The sequence below is a fragment of the Mauremys reevesii genome, linkage group 3 (genome assembly GCF_016161935.1).
Source record: "Mauremys reevesii isolate NIE-2019 linkage group 3, ASM1616193v1, whole genome shotgun sequence".
Taxonomy (NCBI): domain Eukaryota; kingdom Metazoa; phylum Chordata; order Testudines; family Geoemydidae; genus Mauremys; species Mauremys reevesii.
The window spans coordinates 83,356,434-83,377,377 of NC_052625.1; the positions used below are offsets into that span (position 1 = coordinate 83,356,434).

The 20,944-nt window shown below is 39.6% G+C and overlaps 1 protein-coding gene across 9 annotated transcripts in view; it reads right to left on the reverse strand.

The window, feature by feature from the left end:
- The window catches only part of FAM120B (family with sequence similarity 120B), a 101,908-nt gene that overhangs the window by 72,612 nt on the left and 8,352 nt on the right, over positions 1-20,944 (reverse strand). For all 9 annotated transcript variants that reach the window (XM_039532218.1, XM_039532219.1, XM_039532214.1 and 6 more), the window contains exons 3-5: positions 19,463-19,643; positions 10,917-11,018; positions 3,154-3,326 (exon numbers count right to left, since the gene is read on the reverse strand). In XM_039532218.1, the coding sequence (XP_039388152.1) occupies positions 3,154-3,326; positions 10,917-11,018; positions 19,463-19,643 (456 nt within the window). The remainder of the gene's footprint in view (positions 1-3,153; positions 3,327-10,916; positions 11,019-19,462; positions 19,644-20,944) is intronic.

Genomic DNA, 20,944 nt, shown 5'->3' on the forward strand with positions numbered 1-20,944 from the left:
CCCTCCTGCCAGTATCAGAGAGGAAACACTGTGAAGATCAAGATACCTCCCCAGCACATGCAACTTAAATACCTGGGGCTGAAAGAAGGGGGGGAATTGAGACAACCTCTTGCTCCAGGGGAGCAAGGAGTCCTACTGACCTGAAGGGAAACTGAGTCCTGATGCCCAGGCCAGGGAAATACGCTCTCTGCCCACCCTTATCAGTGAACCAGAGGCAGTACACAGCATGCGCAGGGTCTCCAGCCAAAAGTGATACCACTGAGCCAGCTGCAATACACTGGCTAATCTATGACACCCATCCAGAGGTGGGAAATGCCCAAGTGAAGGGTATGTGGGGGATGATGGAAGTAACTACAGCCAGGAAAAGGGGAAGTCTCCCCTCCCTCCCCAGTCTATGACTGCCTGATGGTTTGTGAAAATGTAAATGACACTGAGCCTGGTTGGGGGGTGGGGAAGAGGAGGGGAGAAGAATTGCTGTTCACCTTGACTCAGTGTGTAGGGATCAAAAGGCCAACGCAGCATCAATACTCTTTCCCCTCTCCTCATAGAAGTTGAAGCCAGGCCAAAGGGATCCCCAGGTCCTGACCTCCAAGGAGGTGGGGCAGAGAACGAGGGAGGTTTGAAAAATCTCCCTTGCCTGACCCCTCAGCCGTTAAAAATAGTGCATTGTTGAGAGCTGCTTCACAGGGAGCCAGCCCTGCTTTATTTCTCCCTTCTGGCGAAAGAGTTGCTTCCTGGAATATTCCAAAGGGGGGGTGGAGAACGCCCACTCACCACCAGGACACCCATCTTTGTCCCACCCTTGAGGGACAAAGGGACACGACACACACTCCCTAGAAACCAGATAGGAGGTGGGAGTGGGAGGACCAGGTTCTGGGGTGACAGAGATAAAAAGGTGTGTAAGAGAGTTCTACCTATAGTACTGCCCCATAGGTTCCAAAGAAAGAAAATATATGGTATGGTTGTGAAATGACTGTACAGATTTATGAATGATGTATACTGGCTTGTCAGCAAAATGTTTATTACATGAATAGTTGAAAAATCAAATTAGGCAAGGTAATGGCAGAAACGCCATTGAAGGAATAAGTCCATGTGTTTCCCTAGGATGCTGGTCAAGCAGCCCTGTTACACAAACCTCTTTATAAGGGAGATGTGACAGATATTGCAAACCCAGGGGGACAGAATATTATATTAAGTTTACGTATCACTGTGAGTTAGGGATTGTTTGTGTATACAACTATGAGGAGAACGTTACAACTTCTCCAGAAACCAAAAACACCGGGATGTGATTAAGACAAATCACTCAGGTTGTAACACCTCCAGAGAGATACCACCACCTGGGGAGGTTCACATATACTGGTTCAAACTGAACTGCCTAGAGATCATCAGACAAAGAAAAGACTTTTGGATAAAAAGCTGGGTTAACACTGGCTCAGGGCTTCTTTCTGATCCAACAAACGGACAGGACCTCCTAACCAAGGGCCCCAACCCTTAGAGAAGGGTTGGAAAGACTTTGGTCTAGTAGGGCCCCATAAATGACGGATGACCTCTCATAAGCTTTTAGCATGTGCATGGGAACATTTTTTTATATGTTTTCTCTGTAATACTTTTATTTTAAGAATAATGTGCTTGCTTCATTAAGGTTTTTTGATAAACTGTATATACTGTTATAGCCCCTAGAGAGAGGTTAACCAGAGGTGCCAGGCCTCAGTTTGACCTGGTGGGGAAACTACAGTGAGGTGCAGAGGGACTATAAGCCTAAACCTTCAGTCTGAGGCAAGGAGACACAGGTATCTGCCCAAAATAGGGGAACAGCTGGGACCTGGAAACCTAAAGAGGCTGCCCTCAAAGAAGACCCGGAGGTGGGGGGTCAAAGGTGCAGTTAACACAAACTGTGACACCTGATTTTTTTTTTTTTAAATTGTGTTTCCTGACCAAGAGGAAGGGGAGCCCAAATTTCTTCAGAGATTATTTTGCTATCTCATCCTTTAGTCCTACCCTAAAAAACCCCTACAGATATTAGTATGCAATGTATGAAGGGTATCCAGGATAGAGTGATACATAGTTAACACAGTCAAAATCATGTCAGCCCCAATTCAGCAAAGCACTTAAGCATGTGCCTTTATACTTTCTCATTAAGAATCTGTGCTGTAAATGCAACTAGTTAAAGGAAGGGAAAAAGTGGTTATGGCACACATTTGTACAATTCCCACATGTTCTTTCCAAAAGAAGAAATCTTAGTTTGGGTTAATTCATGTGGCTGAGGAGAGTATGAGAAAATTAGGAAGATCCTATTTTCACATACAAATAAAAGCCCACTGCTGAGAAAACGGAAGTCTGAGAAAACAAATTATATTTTAATCAAAAGAGAGTTCACAGTAACAGGAAATAACAGAAAATCTAATCAAATTAGATGAATCCAATATTTTCTTGTTGCACTAATAAAGCAAGATATATTTGTGAGTTCACTATTTTAAAAGGTGACTAAAATTGTGAAGAATGTGTTAAAAATCTCTTGGAAATGGAAACAATGAATTAATATATTCAGTTCTAAGTTTCTTTTGGTTTTCATTCTTTTAGGTACATATGCAGCGAATATTTTAGAGTAAAAGCAGAAATATGTACCTGACTTCTTATTACAGTCAGATAAGAATTTGTATTTGCATGTGAGAATTGCTATGCCCACTCATCCTGGCTTTGAACTGGGGGAGCTGACAACGGGTGGTGTGAAGAAGTCATGGGAGCTGATGAGAAGGCCTAGAGTAGCCATAAGAACAGTCAGTCGCTGTTAAAGTTTGTTTTTTTTTCTTTTCCTTTTTTAAAATATCATGACATGAAAGAAACACAAAAAGAACAGCCATAATTTACAAACAGAGCCAGGTATAGGGGGAAAATCCTAAGATTACATTTTTAGTTAGTTATTTTTCATGAGGATGCACAAAGGTCTTTTGCCAGAGGCATTCAAAAATTAAGATGTATAATTTAGGAAACACTATTTTCTCAGACAGGATGACACGAGTTAACTGGAGTAATAAAAACTACTGTAATTTAGTACTATTAATGTAATCAACGATGCTTGAGCTAAAGATGGAGTGATAAATTGACACAAGTGTGAGCAGCAAGTGCTGGTTATATAGTAACCATTCACTTTACCTGCAGGGTAAGGTAAATCAGCAGACAGCAGACAGCCGCAACAGGTGCATCCAGCAACTGGAACTCCTCCACCATGTCCTGAAGGTGAAAGCATGCCAGAAACATGCTATACCGTAGTGTTTGCACCTCTGGTCCTTTAGTGAGCCACAATGTTCTCAAACTAGGTGTTCCACCTACAAAAGAAATCCACTATTTTATCTTTGCAATAGGAAGATAGGACAAGCTTTGCTTATTAAATTAAACCAGTGGTTCTCAATCTATTTATCACTGTGGGGGACACATGCAGCTCTCTGTGTATTATGTGGGCCACATCCACACAATATATATACTAACCGTATGAAACCTGACGATGTCATATGGGCCTCAGCTGTGTGCTGATTGTGCCGCAAGTGACCCATGGGCTGAGAACCACTGAATTAAACATTAAGAGGAAACACTTGTTCTTCTCTTTAAGTTTGCAAGGAACAAAGTTTGGTTTTGTGGGGGAAAAAAAGGGGGGAGGGGAGGGTTGCAATCTAAACAAGTTTCATTGAAGAGAGTTACACTTTTATACCCGGGTAGTGTAGGCAACTCTGAGCCAAAGGGGATTTATCCCTTGGGACAGCAGGCTTTGTCTGCACTACTGCCCTTCCCGTAAGAGCTCCAGTGTACAAGGAGAGGTCAGTATTAACCTGAAACAGGGGTTTGATAGAAATCAGCATGTCCCCCAGGTGGTAAATCAGTGTGTCCTTAGGAACCGTGGTCATGCCGCTCTCTGGGCCAGCACCTACTTTTAGGAATGACACTGGTATTCCCCTGGCAGAGTAGTGGTTGTAGGTAACTTCTGCCACAGCCACTCCTCTTGAGCACTCCACTACTGTCAGCCCCCTGCATTAGGTCCAGTGGCATAGTCCAGAGCTAAATCAAACCCACCAGGGCTTATTTATTCTCCTAGAGTACAGTATGATAATATCACTACTACTAAACACACACGCGTTATGAGACTAATTATATATCATGTTATACCAATCTAGGCATTTTTAGTGGACTCTTCAGTATGGTAACTAGGGAGATCCACAAAGGCTCCTAACTCCTATTATTTTCAATGGAACTTTGGAGCGCTCCACTTACATTACATTTAATCCACTGTCAAAATAAATAATATTGTGGGTGAAATGCCAGGTGGATATCTAGACAGCTGCACCGAAAAATCCCAATTAATGATACACACCTACTGTAAAGCAATGTTGCTTTTGTTGTTGAATAAACAGAGAGGTGCTAGTTTTAAGACTGGACAGACAAAGCTACATTTGGTAACACATCTTCCTTTATGATGAGCAGCAGCTGCATTCTACAATTAGGGCCACTTGGCAACAAGTGATTAAAGTGTCAAGGTGCTGAGATCTAGATGGCTGATGTGTTTATTTAGCAAAGAAAGCCATTAACCAAATGGTACTGTGCCTAGAGAAAGAGAAGTTAAAAAGCAAATCCTTAAATATTTTCCTCCCTCACTCTCCAGAATGTTTACTTTAATATTCTCAAGACTATGGTTCCCATCAACAGAAGTCAATCACAGGAAAAAAAAACTGTTCATGCAACCTTGACAAAGTTCTTTGCTTTTACCGTACCAAATAAATGGTGATTTTTCAGTTTTCAAATCACTTTGTAGGAAAAATATGTATACACTTCAGGAAAACATTAATAGTTTGATATTAATTAGCAAAAAGAATAATTAATTAGCATCACAGACAACAGAAGTGATCGTGTCACTTTATACAGTATTGATGAGACCTAGAATATTGAGTCCAATTCTGGGAATCGCTGCGTCAGAAAAAAAGTTGACAAACCGGAGAGAGTTCAGAAGAGCAACCAGAGAGAGTAACTTGGGGGAGGCGGGGAAGAAATAAAGATGAAATAGTTATGCAACTGCCCTCTGGACAGGCAGACATACTCCAAGAGTCAGTTAATAGAAAGTAATCTCTTTCATCTCTAATTTCTAAGATTTTATAAGTGAATTTTATTTCAAGAGCGTAGATAATAAAATAATAAATTTATTTTAATAAATAAATGAAATAAATAAATAATAAAATAATAAAAAATCTCAGCACAAAAATCAATATATCTCCTCTGTAAAAGATTGCTGATTCCATCATTAATTTAAAATCCACATGTGCAGTGGGAAGAAGAGGGACTTGTGAATTATAAGTTATTTGTACTTGTAAAGGAAACATAATTCTATCTTCTAATTGAACCTACCACCCTATAATAATACTTCCATCCAAGGATCTCCAAGCATTTTACACGTAATTAAACTCACGATGCTCTTAGGCGTTAGCTATTATATAACCCTCATTTGACAGACAAGTAAATTGAAATGCAGCAAAGTTTAATGACTTGCCTAAGGTCTCACCAACAGTTTATGGCAAAGCCAAGATTAGTACATCGAAATAATGATTTCCAGTTCTTTGTTCTAACCACTAGACTATGCTGCCACTAGACTACGCTGACTATTTAACAATAACTATAATACATTCCTAAGGAAAGAGAGAGGTTTACTTGGATATGGAAGAAAAATGTATTTTTCTTCTAATACTTCTGGATATTCTTATTAAGGGCTTATCTACACAGCGCCACAATCTGAATTACAAGAGTGTGAATTGTAGTGCACGTGAACGTACCACGCTCTAACTGCCCCATGTATACTCTGTTAGTGTGAACTAAAAGATACCTAGTTTGTGTTGACATAGTCCCATTTGAAAAAGGATGACATTAATGTGCACGAAGTACCTTTTAGTCTGTCCCAGCAGGATCTACATGGGGCACTTAGAGCACAACATGTTAGAAATGGGACTACAGCAACACAAACCAGGTACCTTTTAGTTTGTGCCAGCGAAATCCAGATTGGACAGTTAGAATTCAACATATTAGAGAGCTCTACAATTCACACTCCTGTAATTCGGACTGTGGTGCCATGGACAAATCCTCTGATTCACTTTTGGAAAAATTATTTAAGAAACAAAATGGAAAAAAAAATCAGAATTGCTGCTTGGGCAGTTGCTACTAGCTGGATTCTTCAGGGGAAAATTAACTGTCCTATCTGAGATTTAACAATTACAAGTTTATGTACCTCAAAGAAAGATGCCCTATAAGTCTACAAGATTTTTGTCATTTTCAGTCTTCTTTTATTATGCAATAAAATTGTGTGAAGAACTAAATTTAGGAGTACTCATGCTTATACTCCTTGTGCATTCCTAGAGTGAGAATATCACCAAGATGAGTGGCCTGGTCACCACAGGGTTATGAATTGATACTTTTCTAACAAGAAAGATACTTTTTAGTCAGCATGTGAAAAGATCATTGATCAAATTAATTTTCCCTTTTAATTCATGTGCTAGAATAAATGTTGTATTTAAATATGATCACGTATGAATAAAAAACAAGAAAACCTCACATGCGTAGTAAGTCTTTATTTTGGTTGGCTGAGCTTCAATAATTGATTTATAAGAAGCAAGTAATGCATTCAGACACAAACTGGTGGAATGCATTAACACTTCAGTGTCATTAAACTCTAGGTTTACATGAAGCTGCTGTATAAATTTACACCAACCTACGTCACATCACCACATGGTACAAGCACTGTATGTGTAATATACGAGCTGCACAGTTTAAAATTAAAAAATGCAGCTTCTCAACCTGAAGAAATAAATAATGTGAGTTGAGACGTGGCTTTATAGTAAAGAATGATATAAATATAATTATAAAAATACAATAAAACAAACATTTTAGCTATTTTACATGTATATGAAGAAACAACTATAAGAAGAGATTTAGAAGACTGCTTATCAGGAATGCTTAACATTAACCTGTCAATCATCTTTGCCACTTTTAAAGGTTTACTACTGCAAGCTAGAAAATTTGTTAAATCTGACTCTTTAAAATAAATCTTTGAATTACCCTCTTCTGAAACCAAGTATATCCATTACATATTCCTGTAGTAACCAATGATTGGAACAATGAAAGTACATCCAGGCTCGTCCAATATGAAATGACTTATATTTAAATTCATCTGCAGTATCTGAGATATTTTTGGCAACAAAATGAAAAGCAGCATCAGAATATGTCTGTGACAATAAACTACAGACCCTGAATACATCAAATGGATCAGCCATCTTCAGGAGATAAGGATATTTTCAAACTCATTCCTAATGCACTTCACTTCTCTGTTATCAAATCTAACCTCTGTTATAAATGTTTTATCAGCATCTTGTTTGTTAGATTATTTCTGGAAGCCAGAACATATACATTAAATATACCTGCATTTTCTTTAAATAGATTTGTATATCCTAGGATTGCCAACTTTCTAGTCATACAAAACCAAACACCCTTGCCCCACCCCTGATCCAGGGCCCCGTCCTCCGCTCACCGCATCCCCCCACCCCCATCACTCACTCTCCCCACCCTCACTCACTCATTTTCAGCAGGCTGGCTCAGGGGGCTGAGGTGCAGGAGGGGGTGATGGCTCCAGCTGAGGGTGTGGGCTCCGGGGTGTGGTGGGGGAAGTGGGCAGAAACGAGGAGTTCAGAGTGTGGGAAAGGGCTCCAGGCTGAGGCAGTGGGTTGGGATGTGAGAGGGGGTGAGGGCTCCAGATGACAGTGCGGGCTCTGGGGTGGGATCAGGGATGAGGGGTTTGGGCTGCAGGAGGGGTCTCCAGGCTCGGGCTGAGGAGTTCGGAGTGCAGAAGGGGGCTCTGGGCTGGGGCAGGGGTATGAGGGGGTGACGGTTCTGTCCGGGGGTGCAGACTCTGGGGTGGGGCTGGGGATGAGGGGTTTGGGGTGTAGGAGGGTGCTTTGGGTTGGCAGCAAGGGATTTGGTGCCCCAATCCCCTAATCATTTTAGTTTCCCTTCTCTGAACCTTTTCTAGTGCCAGTATAGCACTTCTCTTCTTTTAGAGAAAGTGATGAAATGTTTACATAATATAAAATTTTCCAGAAAGATACATATTTTTATCAGAATCTGCAGCAGAAAACCAAAACCAAACAAACAAAAAACCAAAACCCATCACACATATTACAAATGCCTGTGGTTCAAATAATAGCTTCTATCAAGATTTCTTCTTTTTTGTTGGTCTGACTTTGATTTTCAGATTTGAATTCTAACTTCCTATAACAACATCCTTACATTTATCTCCAAATAAGATTCCCATTTGAAAACTGTGATGTGCTGCTGACATCCTTATTTGGTGAATCAGTCATGCAGTGGAAAATAAAAACTGCATGAGAGAATTTAAGTCATACAAATATGGACTTCAAAAAATTTAGAAAAATATTTGTTCTTGGAAGGAATGAAAACACAGCACTAAAAATAAACACCAGAAGTCATCCACCTTTTCTGTAATAGTCTGCTCTGTAAGTCAGTAGTTATTAGGGATGAATAAACTTCCACTTTTAGGTTGCACATACTTTTAAAACTATATTTTGGAATTAAATTATTCATGCTTATTCTCAACACAAAGGTGAAGGTTGTATCCAGAGCACCTGCCATTTTATGTAAGTTCTTCCCTCACTCTACCACCTGGAAGGGAAGATTTAACCATAGTACTCAGACTGAGTGTTCGGGACAGATTTGGGTCTAAGATTTTACTCCCGCACTGCATTTTAAAAACAATTTTTTAAAACCAATACGTGAAGATGTGGTGCTCTGTAAATGCAAACGCAAAGGAAATAAAGTGAAAGCGGTATAAGACAGACCAACTGATTTTTTATACCATGGCTTCATATTATCCTAGGCATCTCCGGATCCATCTCATACCCCAGCCAGCTGCCCTTCTCCTGAATTCCCCTATCATCTGTATTTGAATATGCAATCATTACATCACTAGATTCCTAGAGTAGGAAGGACAGTCTCCAGGACAGAATACTGGATTTGGACTCAGGAAACCTCGGTTCAGTTGATAGCTCAGCTACAAACTTCCTTTGTGTCCTTGGGCAAGTAATTTAATATCCTTTGCCTTAGTTACCCACCTGTAAAATAGGGATACTTTCCTACCTCACAGCTGTGTTGTAAGAATAAAATACATTCATGATTTTGAGGTGCTCAGATACTGTGAAGAAGGGCATATAAGTAGTACATGCTTTTCAAATTCTACATGTTTAGGAGTGCAGTGGCAGCACAGAAAATGTGAATTTGGGATTAGGGGTCCTGGAACAAATAGAAAGGTCACCAGATTTAATGGGCATCTTCTTATATCATCTTAAAAGGACTTGAGGGAAAAAGGTAGGTCTTACCAGTTATTTCCTTTACTGGATTGTGTGATAGTCAAGCTAGCTCAGAGGCACATTCCTATATACTATTTATTTTAAAAAGAACCAAAATAGAAAAAATAAACACAACCAATTACACACATGCAATCAGAAAAGTAACAGCAGTTTGTGGTACCAAACAGCTCATGGGAGCACTTGCTAATTCCAGAAAGAGGCAAGCTATCATAAATATTCTGTGTTTTAAAATAATGACACAAATAGAAAAAAAATGGCACATTAGTCAATGACTCATAATCCCCTCCTTAACTCATGATGGCTGTGCATTTTTCCCCTCCATTATGTGAACTAAGAATTAAGGACCAAATTATCCATGAGGTAAGCAGACACAACACCCATTAAAGTCAATGGGAATTGCACCTGCTCATTTCAGGTCTGAAACCGGACCAAAGGGCCAACTTACTAGCATTTGGTCATTTTCATCACAGCTTTATTATTACAATATAGGCCCCAGTCATGTAATAAGCTCTGCAGGGGTCCCTTTGTACATAGCTCACTGCCAAAGGATTGGGGGTTGGGACCAAAGTTTGGTATTTTATTAGGGGATGCCACATTTTGAGTGGGATAAACCTGAGCTCCTGACACACTTGTTATATGGGTAAAGGTGTTACCTAGCTGAAATTTATCCCAAAATATTTTTAGTGTAACTGTTTTTGGCCAATCTGAATTCCCTCTGAGAGTGCAACTGGATATGGTATTGTTACCTTCCTATCCTAAACTATTACAGTGCAGCTGTGTGCTGCTAAAAAGATGTCACATTCAATCCCAGGTGTAACTGCACTGCGGTGGTAGACAGGCAATTCATATACAGTAGTATATGAATTAGTATATATTCAATCATGTAGTTACCAATAAAGTGTAAAACATTTGGATGAAAAATGTTTTATAAATGTAAAACGGTCCTCTTAATATTACAATCACAATGAAATAGCTGAAATGCTGGTAGTGCATGTGTCCCTTTTCTTAAAAAGCAAAATAAAGACAGAGAAGAAACAAAGCAGTGCAAACACTGAAAGCAGACAGTGTATGGGCCACAAATAGTAGAAAAAAAACTCACAGGCACCACATAGGAGGTCCAATTACATTTTTTTGAAAATGGGACAATGTTTAGATGTTTGGTATAACAGCCTCTTTTCGCTTCCTTGTCCTCAAATGCAATATACCTTTGAAACTCTTTAAATAATTGTTCACATCTGTTTCAAATGTCAATTTCTCAAGTACTGTGTAACATTTTAATTTAATACAGTATAATATGAAATTCTGAGATTAAAACTGTTAAACACAGTGCAATTCCAAGCAGTTATGGAGATACAGCACTAACATTTTAACAACTGGTCTTTCATAGTCCTCTTTGACTGCACAACCAAATATCTGATGAAAGATTTTCTAAACAGATTTGTAACCAAATATTCAAATAATATCATTAATCAGTTCAGAGTTAAATATAAAGATGATATTTTATTTTACCTGGGATGTCAAGCTGTATAGGTTGTACAAGGTCTGGTTGCTCCATTGGATTCCCAAAGTACACAAACCACTCCTTTACTATAGGATAGGCTCCACAGGTGTCTAAAGAATAGACAATTTGATCAATAAACCAAGTACGAGTACTGATGTTCACATAAGGGTTGAGAAGAGTGGTGGGAGGGGATTGCAAAGCATTAGTAAGTACCACATTACAGCTGGTTGCTCATATACTTTAAAAATACAAGAAACAGTTTAGAGCATCTTTTCACAAGTGATCAGAACAAATGGCTATAGGTTTAGTTATACATTATGGCAAGAGTTCAGCGCTGGAACCGCAACTGAAAACTCAAGGCAAAATTTTGAGCTGTGTATGTGGCAATGAGGAAGAGGGGCTAAGTTAGCTTTTTGTGCCCTTCTCATCCTGGGCTGCCCTTCAGTGTAACTTAGCAAGTCTTGGAAACCTATGTTATGTCAGCCTCCCGAGGCTGCCTGACAGACCACTATGCAGCCCAGACTCTCCACTATGCTGCATGCTCCAGTCCTGCCCCTAACATTCCCTGCCGGCTCCCAGACCTGACTCTGGCACACATGCTATGTCAGTCTTGCAAGGGGTCATTACAGGGCAGCCTATACAGCTATCTGCACCAGGGGAATCCTCCTATGGCTAGGACCACGGCTTTTAGGGCCCCTTTATACCACTCCAGTCCTCTCACCTGCTGTAAAGGGACCAGAATGGGGGTTGAGGATCTCATCCCAAAGTATATTTTTCAAAAATGCTTGATGTAATGATTGAGGTAGCTAGCAACTGAGGCTGAGATTTTCAAAAAGGGCCTAAGGGAATTAGGACCCCCATTTCCCATTGACTTTCATGCCCACCTACCATTGAAATCTGATGGGAGCTGGGTGCCTAACTCTCTCAGGACCCTTTGAAAATCCCAGTTTAAAGGCAAATCATTTGTGAGGAGAGGGGAAATGGCCATTTGTCCTTTTTGAGTTATGTTGTATAAAGAAGGTCTGAAAAGTCTCTTGGTCCCCCCCAAAATAAAATAAAGTTTTTTTTCTTGCTTATTTTTTACCTTAGTAGTATTGGGCATGTCCATGCTTCCTGATGTTGCTGGAGGTCCCAGAAGCCTCTTTTGCCCAGCACACATTCCTACATATTTTACTAGATTTGTTAGTTATTACCTGGCAGGACTTGCCCTTTTTTTCTGATATGGAAATAGTTATATCCATTTTCCCCTAAAAGCATTTAAATGTTACATTTGCTATTTTCATGCTCTAACTACTTGAAGCTTTTTTTTTTAAACAATACAATAATTATTTTGAAAAGTATCCTAATTCTATCATCTTCATGTTGTAATTTGATTTATAGAAACTTTTCCGGATCACCTCCCATCATTGTGAACAAATACTAAAATTAGTATTATTCCCCCTGTACATGGTGCTCTCCCTTTTGGTCCAGAATTTGCTTGCATCACAACCATCTCATACAGCTCAGTGGAGCATGCTCTGAATTTTCATTTCTGTGTTCCAATATGAAGACGACAAATTAGTCAATCTCTGGGCAGATGTTAGAGGATAAAAAAAATCCTACATGAAAGATACCCTGAAATTGTATAGCAATTGAATTGCTGAACAGTCTAATATCCTGTTTTGGAATAATAATGTTTTGGAATAATAATGTTAATAATAATCTTTCATTAACCGGAATGTCAACTTAGTATTCTAGTGTCACTTTTTGAAAAGAGTTCTGAAATTTGTATTTGTCTTTTTAAAAAAAAAAGTTCTGAGCAAGTCAGGATGCTTTAATAAAAATTGAGATGCTGGATTACAAAAGTGTTATAATTGAGATTATAAAGTGTCATTCGGTTCTAAATTTGGGTGAAATAAACTATTTTTACACTGAACATTTTTCTGGTACTTACGCTGCTCAAGCATTAACATACCAAAAAGGAGAGAGTAGTCATAGTAAAGCTTTATTATTATTATATTTATGTATAAGTTTGTATCTGTATATACATGTGTATATATATATTTACAAAACATCACAACATCTTGGTGATGACAATGCATCAATTATATAAATACACGATTATTCAAGTGAGGTAGTCAAACAAACAATGACTGTTAAAAGCATGATTCTATACAACTGACAACATAGCAATGCAACAGGAACAGGACAGGGCTGTGAATGTCGAATTCAGTCTCTCCCCAATACTGGAAACAAGGGTCCATCCTGGCTACAGCTCAGGTGGCATAATAAAACCTGCTGCACTAATTAGACAAACTCCTTAAATGCCACAAGACAGAAAGCCTCTGCCTGCCAACAAGACATTCATATTACCTTTGTTCACATCTACTACATATCCTGGCAAAACACTGATGACAAATCTTTTTAAGCAGCATGGCTCCCAGTGTGCCAGGAAGTGAGCCATTCAAAGGAATATATTTTAAATTCTTTACCACTCAAAGATCAAAATGTAACACCTGAGTGACATTTGAAGAAAAAAAAACACCCTGCTGATTTCTCTTTGATCAAGTAAAACGTTCACTGAAATTGTGCATTAGTGCTTCTCTTTTGAGTATGATTCCAAAATACAGCAAGTTAAGAATTAATAAAGAGAGATTTTCATGGAAGAACTCAATGTGAATATTGGGTGACCTCATATTCACCTCAAATCTTATACCATAATCTAAAATGATTGCTCCTTCGATCCTGAGGGATCCCATTAAATTCCCAACTCCCTTAGAAACTTTTGATAATCCCAGACTACATTTCCAAAGTAGTTCTGCATGATATACAGAAATCACCTCTGAAAACCAGACACATCTGGAGTGGAAAATGGCAGCTATTTAAAAAAAAATAAACATTTTTGTGAATGATCTGTGAATTACTTTTGTCTATTAGTATAAACAAAATTCCAAATTGGATAGGACCCGTGTGCAACATGCATAACTTTAGACTTCTATAAATTATGTTATGTTACATATACTCCTTCACATCTGTGAACACTTCAGCCCTACTGAGTGCATATTGGTGACAACAAGCACAGAATCCTCCACACAGATGTCTTTTGGCAGTGTCAAAGTGAGGGTCAGTTTGGCAGGCTAAGCTTAGAACTGGGAGTAATTCCATGATCTCTAGGAGTCAGCCAAGTATTTATGACACATTACATACTTTTAAAATTAGCAATAGCAATACAGGTGCAGATGTTTCCATGTAATGAGCGAATTCTAAAACATAACTTCCAGCTTTGTTCAGAATTATTAAAAAAAATAATCAAATTGGGTGATCAAGATGGGGTTAACAGAAGCATTATCCACTATTAACTTTTCCTCTGTCTAAAATACTTTTTTCAGTAGTATTATTAAGATATTATTAAAAGAAAGATGATAAAAGCTCAATGCTGTATAGGGAGTATGTCTGCTAAATTATATTTAAGGAACTAATGTAGCCAAATGAAATACCTTTCTTTTAAAACTTTAGCCAATACCTGCTGTCATGGGCAAGACCACAATCAAGCCCGTACTTTTTAATGAGTCTCAAAATATGGCCTCTATCTTGCAAACGCGTCAGGATTTGTGTGACTGACTTTACTCATGAGCAGCCACATTAGTAAAGGTGCGCACGGGCTTAAGTGTTTGCAAGATCAGAGCCTGAGGGGAAAACGTCATGGTCTATTAAAGTGGGGATTAAAGGATCTAAAGGTAGCTAGGCCCCCAACTCCTACTGAACTCTCAATTCCCTTAGGCACCTTTCTCAATCCTGAGGAGCTTCGGGGGGACGGGAAGGAAAGGAGCCCTGAGGCAGCAGTTTGTGTGACATTTTCATCTATTCTGAGCTATTTTTCAAAAATATCTAGCAATTAAAAGAAACCAACGAATGTCAGATGACTGCAAAAAGAAAAGGCCAATTTCTATGACAGGAATGTCAACCTGATGGATTTTAAGGATTCAAAAAAATTAAGTACAATATTTAATAAAACAATATAATACTAGCTAAATGATTTTATTTGCTCCCTTCCCACTTCTCTTTTTAAACTGAGAGATTTTAAGAAAAATCACATTTACAGAACAGAACAGGCCATCTGATGGCATTGTTTGAGGGAGAAATTGGTAAGTGATGAACACCAACAATCTTTCCTTAAAGCTCTAAAATAATTTCTGGAAAAACAATGCTGTATTGTCTATAACAGGGTTTAAAAAAGGACTAGATAAATTCATGGAAGACAAGTTCATCAATAGCTATTAGCTTGGATGGACAGGGATGGTGTCCCTAGCCTCTGTTTGCCAGAAGCTGGGAATGGGTGACAGGGGATGGATCACTTGGTGATTACTTGTTCTGTTCATTCCCTCTGGGGCACCTGGCATTGGCCATTGTTGGAAGACAGGATACTGGGCTAGATGGACCTTTGGTCTGACCCAGTATTGGCCGTTCTAATGTTCTTATTTTAAATTATGAATTGCCACACCAACAGCTTTTACACCAGTGTTTCTGAAACTGGGGTCGCTGCTTGTGTAGGGAAAGCCCCTGGTGGGCCGGGCCGGTTTGTTTACCTGCCCCGTCTGTAGGGCCGGCCGATCGCGGCTCCCACTGGCCGCGGTTCACCACTGCAGGCCAATGGGGGCTGCCGAAAGCAGCGGCCAGTAAGTCCCTCGGCCCGCGCCGCTTCCAGCAGCTCCCATTGGCCTGGAGCAGCGAAGCGTGGCCAGTGGGAGCTGTGATCGGCCAGACCTGCAGACGGGGCAGGTAAACAAACTGGCCCAGCCCGCCAGGGGCTCTCTCTACGCAAGTGGCGACCCCAGTTGGAGAAACACTGTTGTACACACTACCACTTATATCGGTAAAACTTATGTCAATAAGGGGTGTGAATAAGCCACCCCCTGAGCAACGTAAGTTACACCGGCGACCTAAGCACTGGTGTGGACAGTGGTATGTCAGTGGGAGATGGATTTATTACACAGGCAGGAGAACTCTCTCCCATCAGCATAGACAGTCTTCACCAGACACACTGCGGCAGCACAGGGCAGCTGTGCCAGTGTAGTGCTTCTAGTGTAGATTAGCCCCAAATTTGTCTTGGCTTGACACACAAAAATCTGTATGATAACAGTCTGCCATTCTGCAGCTGCAACTGTTAACTAAAGACACTAGTCTTAGGGCTTGTCTACACTGTTAAAGCGCTTTAACATGGCTTGTGTAGTCACAGTACAGCTCTCTCTCAGCGCTCTAAAAACCTACCTCCATGAGCGGCGCGGCTCCTAGCACTGGTGCACTGTCTACACTGGCACTTTACAGCACTGAAACTTGCAGCGCTCGGGGTGGTGTTTTTTCACACCCCTGAGCGAGAAAGCTGCAGCACTGTAAAGTGCCAATGTAGACAGGCCCTTAGTTGTGTGTGTTCCTGCAGACATCACTGAAGTCCTGCTGCTCATAGGAGTAAATAAAAGCCAACCAGGCTGTAATTGTCCTCAAAAACTGAGACACGATGGGCTGAAAAATGAAAAATGGCTGTTGCGCATTATTTTTGCTGAAACCTATGTTGTTCTCTCCATGTGCCTTTTAAACTCTGAGTCACTTTTTCCTATTTTTTTCCTTTTACTGTAAGACTTCAATCTTCAGTAGACAAAGGAAGTAAGGTGCCCAATTACGTGATTTCTCAGTCTGTAATAAAAACATTAGTTTAACTGATATTGAACTTTCATGGCTAACCATACAAAGTAAATAGTATGAGAAAACATATTACAAAACACAATAAAAGTGCAACAACAGTTTTTCATTTTCAATCCATTGTCTAAAAACCTTTGGAAGCTTGAGGCAAAAGACACGTAAAAATAGAACAGTTATGAAACAGAAAACTTAAGATCATGAATTTTCCACTCGGATCTGTACAAGTAGACTCTTGCACTCATGCAGAGTCTCACTGAGTTCAATGGGATTCCACATAGGCAGATCCAGTTACAGAATTGGGTCTAAATCAGCAGGGAAAGAAATAATATTTTCTCACTCACAACTGGATAAAAGAAATACAATTCTCAAAAGTGGTTCCATTTATTTTTATTTATAGTTAGCTCAATAACAAGAATTGCCTAAAACCTCCTTTTATTTGCAAACAAAGAATTAGAGTAAAATTATTAAATTTTATAACTATTTTTTTTAAAGTACGTAAATGATAGTTACTTTAACCTCTGAAGAAGCCTTGTATTAAGACTTAGGATGATCATGGAAGCAAAAGAATGTTCCCATATTTCTTAACCTATTAGAACATTCTAAACTTAAATGGTTTTGCTCAGTCTTCTGATCATTAATAACTTTCACATGTATTCTTTTAACAATAAACGAAAAAACTTGGAGTTATTTTTTTAACTTGAAAAACTTAAAAGGTACTAAAATTCAACAGTATGTAGAAACATTACAACAGTCTAATTTTCATGATTTCTGATTCCTTACTAATTACATGTGTATTGCCCACAGCATTTATCCTAAATGTGATGCAGATGTGAGCCACTGAAATTTGGAATTAAAGAATTTAGATTTCAAAAATATAGTTTAAAATGTCCTCAAAGTGTAGTTGTAGCAATGTTGGTCCCAGGACATTAGAAAGACCAAGTGGGTGAGGTAACATCTTTTATTGGACCAACTTCTGTTGGTGGGAGAGATAAGCATTCAAGCCACACAGAGCTCTTCTTCAGGTGTGGGAAAGGTATTCATAAGAACATAAGAACGACCATACTAGGTCAGACCAGTGGTCCATCTAGCCCTGTATCCTGTCTTCCGACAGTGGCCAATGCCAGGTACTTCAGAAGGAATGAACAGAGCAGGCAATCATTGAGTGATCCTCTGTCACCCACTCCCAGCTTCTGGCAATCTGAGTTTAGGGACACTCAGAGAATGAGGTTGCATCACAGTCCATCTTGATTAATAGTCATTGGTGGACCTATCCCCCATGAACTTATCTATTCTTTTTGAAACCCATTATTGCTTTGGCCTTCACGACATCCCCGGTAACAGGTTCCACAGGTTGACTGTACTTTGTGTGAAGAAGTACTTTTTTTGCTTTAAATCTGCTGCTTGTTAATTTAATTTCATTAATCAATTGGCTCCCCAGTATACAAACCTCTTCGTGGGCCATCCTGAAGAAGAACTGCTGGACTAACGCATCACAAAACCCAAGGTACATGGATGATATTTTCGTTCTCCGGACAGATGGCTTAACATTCCTCATAGATTTCTACCACAACTTCAACAACTACCACCTGCCCATTAAACTCTCTCTGGAACACTCCCACACTAGCATCAACTTCCTAGACACCACAATCAGCTTCAACAATGGAACCCTACATGCAACCATACAAAAGAAACCCACAGATCACCATACCTACCTTCGTAGATCCAGTAATCTCCCCAAACACATCAAGAAATCTGTTATCTACAGCCAGGCACTCACACACCAAAGAATATGCTCCAAGATGAAAGTCCGGGATATACACCTTAACACACTCAAAACTGCCTTCACCAAACAAGGACACTTCACTAAAGAAGTAGATCACATCATGGAATGGGCAACCAAATACCCCAAGAGAACCTCCTTCAATACAAAAATGAAACCCCCTCTGACCACAAGCCCTAATTGTCACATACCACCTGACACTGGAACCCGTATAGAGTATCATCAAACAACTACAACCCATACTTGATGGGATCCCCATCCAGAAAGAAATCTTTCTTGAACCCCGCACTTCTGGCCTTTAGACAACCCCCCAACCTCTCCAAGATCGTCATCAGAAGCAAGCTCCCCACAGACCAGGACACATCAAAGTAATACCAGACCCTGCCAGAACAAAGATGCAAAACCTGCAGACATATCTCTACTGCTACAATGATCAACACCCACCTTTCAAGATCCACGGATCCTACACATGCCTATCACAACATGTGGTACACATCATCCAGTGCACTAAATGCCCCAATAATAACTATCACTATGCTCTCAAATGAACATATACAGGAAAATTATAAAAGACAGAAACACCCTATCATCTGTGGGTGAACACTTCTCACAAAGCAATCATGCTGTATCTGACCTATCCTCAAAGGAAATCTGCACAACATTTTCAAAAGACCTGCCTGGAAGCTTAAATTCATCACTCTGCTATACACTAAAAATCATGGACTGAACAGTGACACTAGATTTATAGCTTATTACAACAATCTGTAACCCACTAAACCACTCTTTTTGTCCTATGACTGCAGAGGTGTTAACGGGCCACTCTACCTTGAATAGACCCTTACAATATATGCTAACTACTTATTCTAAACATTCTGTTCCACCTTGCATTTTGCTGTGAGGCTGGGAGCACCTTTCCCAGACCTGAAGAAGAGCTCTCTGTGGCCAAAAGCTTGTCCCTCTCACCAACGGAAGTTGGTCTAATAAAAGATATTACCTCACTCACCATGTCTCTTAAATAATTAAGTATGTGGTCCAATCTGCATGCCCTAAGACTACGTGTCTCTGACACTGTGCAGTGAATACAGGGATAACCCTTACCTTTTCTGGACTCCAGCAGAACAGAATAAATATGTTGTCGAACTGGACGGTAGATAAGTGCCTGTCCAGGAAGTTCTGTGTCAAGTTCATCTTCCAATGTATTGCTGCATTCAACTTCTCCTTTACTGAGGACATTGTACACCATATAATTTTCAGCTCTGACGTGTTGTTCTTTAGCTAGCTGTTCAAATGGTGAAGAAGTCATTTATTTTCTACTTTAAAATTAAAAAAACAAAACGGCAAAATTAACTTATTTTTAAAATAAACATTTCCTCTGATCTTGGTGAAATTATGCCCAGGAAGAAAACAACTGATATTTCAAACTATCAGAGTCCTACATTTTGCCTTAAGGACAAGGGAAATAATATAATCTCATTGGTGTGTAATTTTTTTGTGAAGAGGAGGAGTCCCCAGGATTCCCGTCATTCTCTTCCTATTATTCCCCTACTCTCCATCCTCAATGGCAATTAGTGGCAATGTCTTTGCTACCAGTAACTCCCATCAGAGAAAATCAGTGCTACTCTTTCAGTCAGCTGAGGCCTTGTCTTCACTGCTAAAAAAGGTGTATTTTTTAAATGTGGGGTAATTAACGTGTGAGCTATCCCAAGGTGAAAACACAGCAAAGACAAAGTACTTTAGTTTTACTGTGCAGTAAACTGGGTGAGGTCAATCCCAGACAGTGACACAGTACTGACCTCACCTTTTTTAGCACAGAAGACAAGGCCTAAAGACTGTCACTGGAAAGCAACATACAACAAGGGGACACGCTCATTATTTCTGCAACACTTCCAGTCTCTACCTAGGAGCTCAGGGGCCCACATTTGGAAGCAAGCTTTGCTGATGCTAGACTAGGGGACCAGCATAGCTTGTTTTACAAAAATCATTTCAGGTTTTCATGATTTTCCCGATTTGTACACTCAGAAAATAGCTATGTAAATTACAAGGCCATAAAAGGCACAGTGAAACCTATCAATAGCAATATTTCACATTTATATAGCATCTCTCATCCCAAAGGATCCACATACCACCACTGAGATGCAGCTATCTAAAAGGAACACACTGGCAATCAATCAGTGCACAGCACACCGCACAACAGCAGGGAGCGGGGGAGGAAAATTTTTGGATAAGCATAAAAGACATCAAAATCTTTACTGTCCAAACAAAGTAAACAGGGTTTCAGTTTACTAAATCAACTCTATATTAAGTCAATAAATGAAGGACTTGCATCAGGTTTTTTATAGCACTCATTGCTTCAGCAGTTATCTGCAGCACCCATTAGCATAGTGCTGATGGCTACTCCAGAAGAGGTGTTTATAGCTATTTTACCAATTTATATCTCAATGATGTAATAAATTTTATTCCAGTAGCCCATTTTAGATGCTACAAAATTGGATTAGGACTTGATACAAAATATGCTATACTAATAATACACTTCATTTCATTTTATTTTAGGCATATAGCTTGCATAGACATGAGTTCACA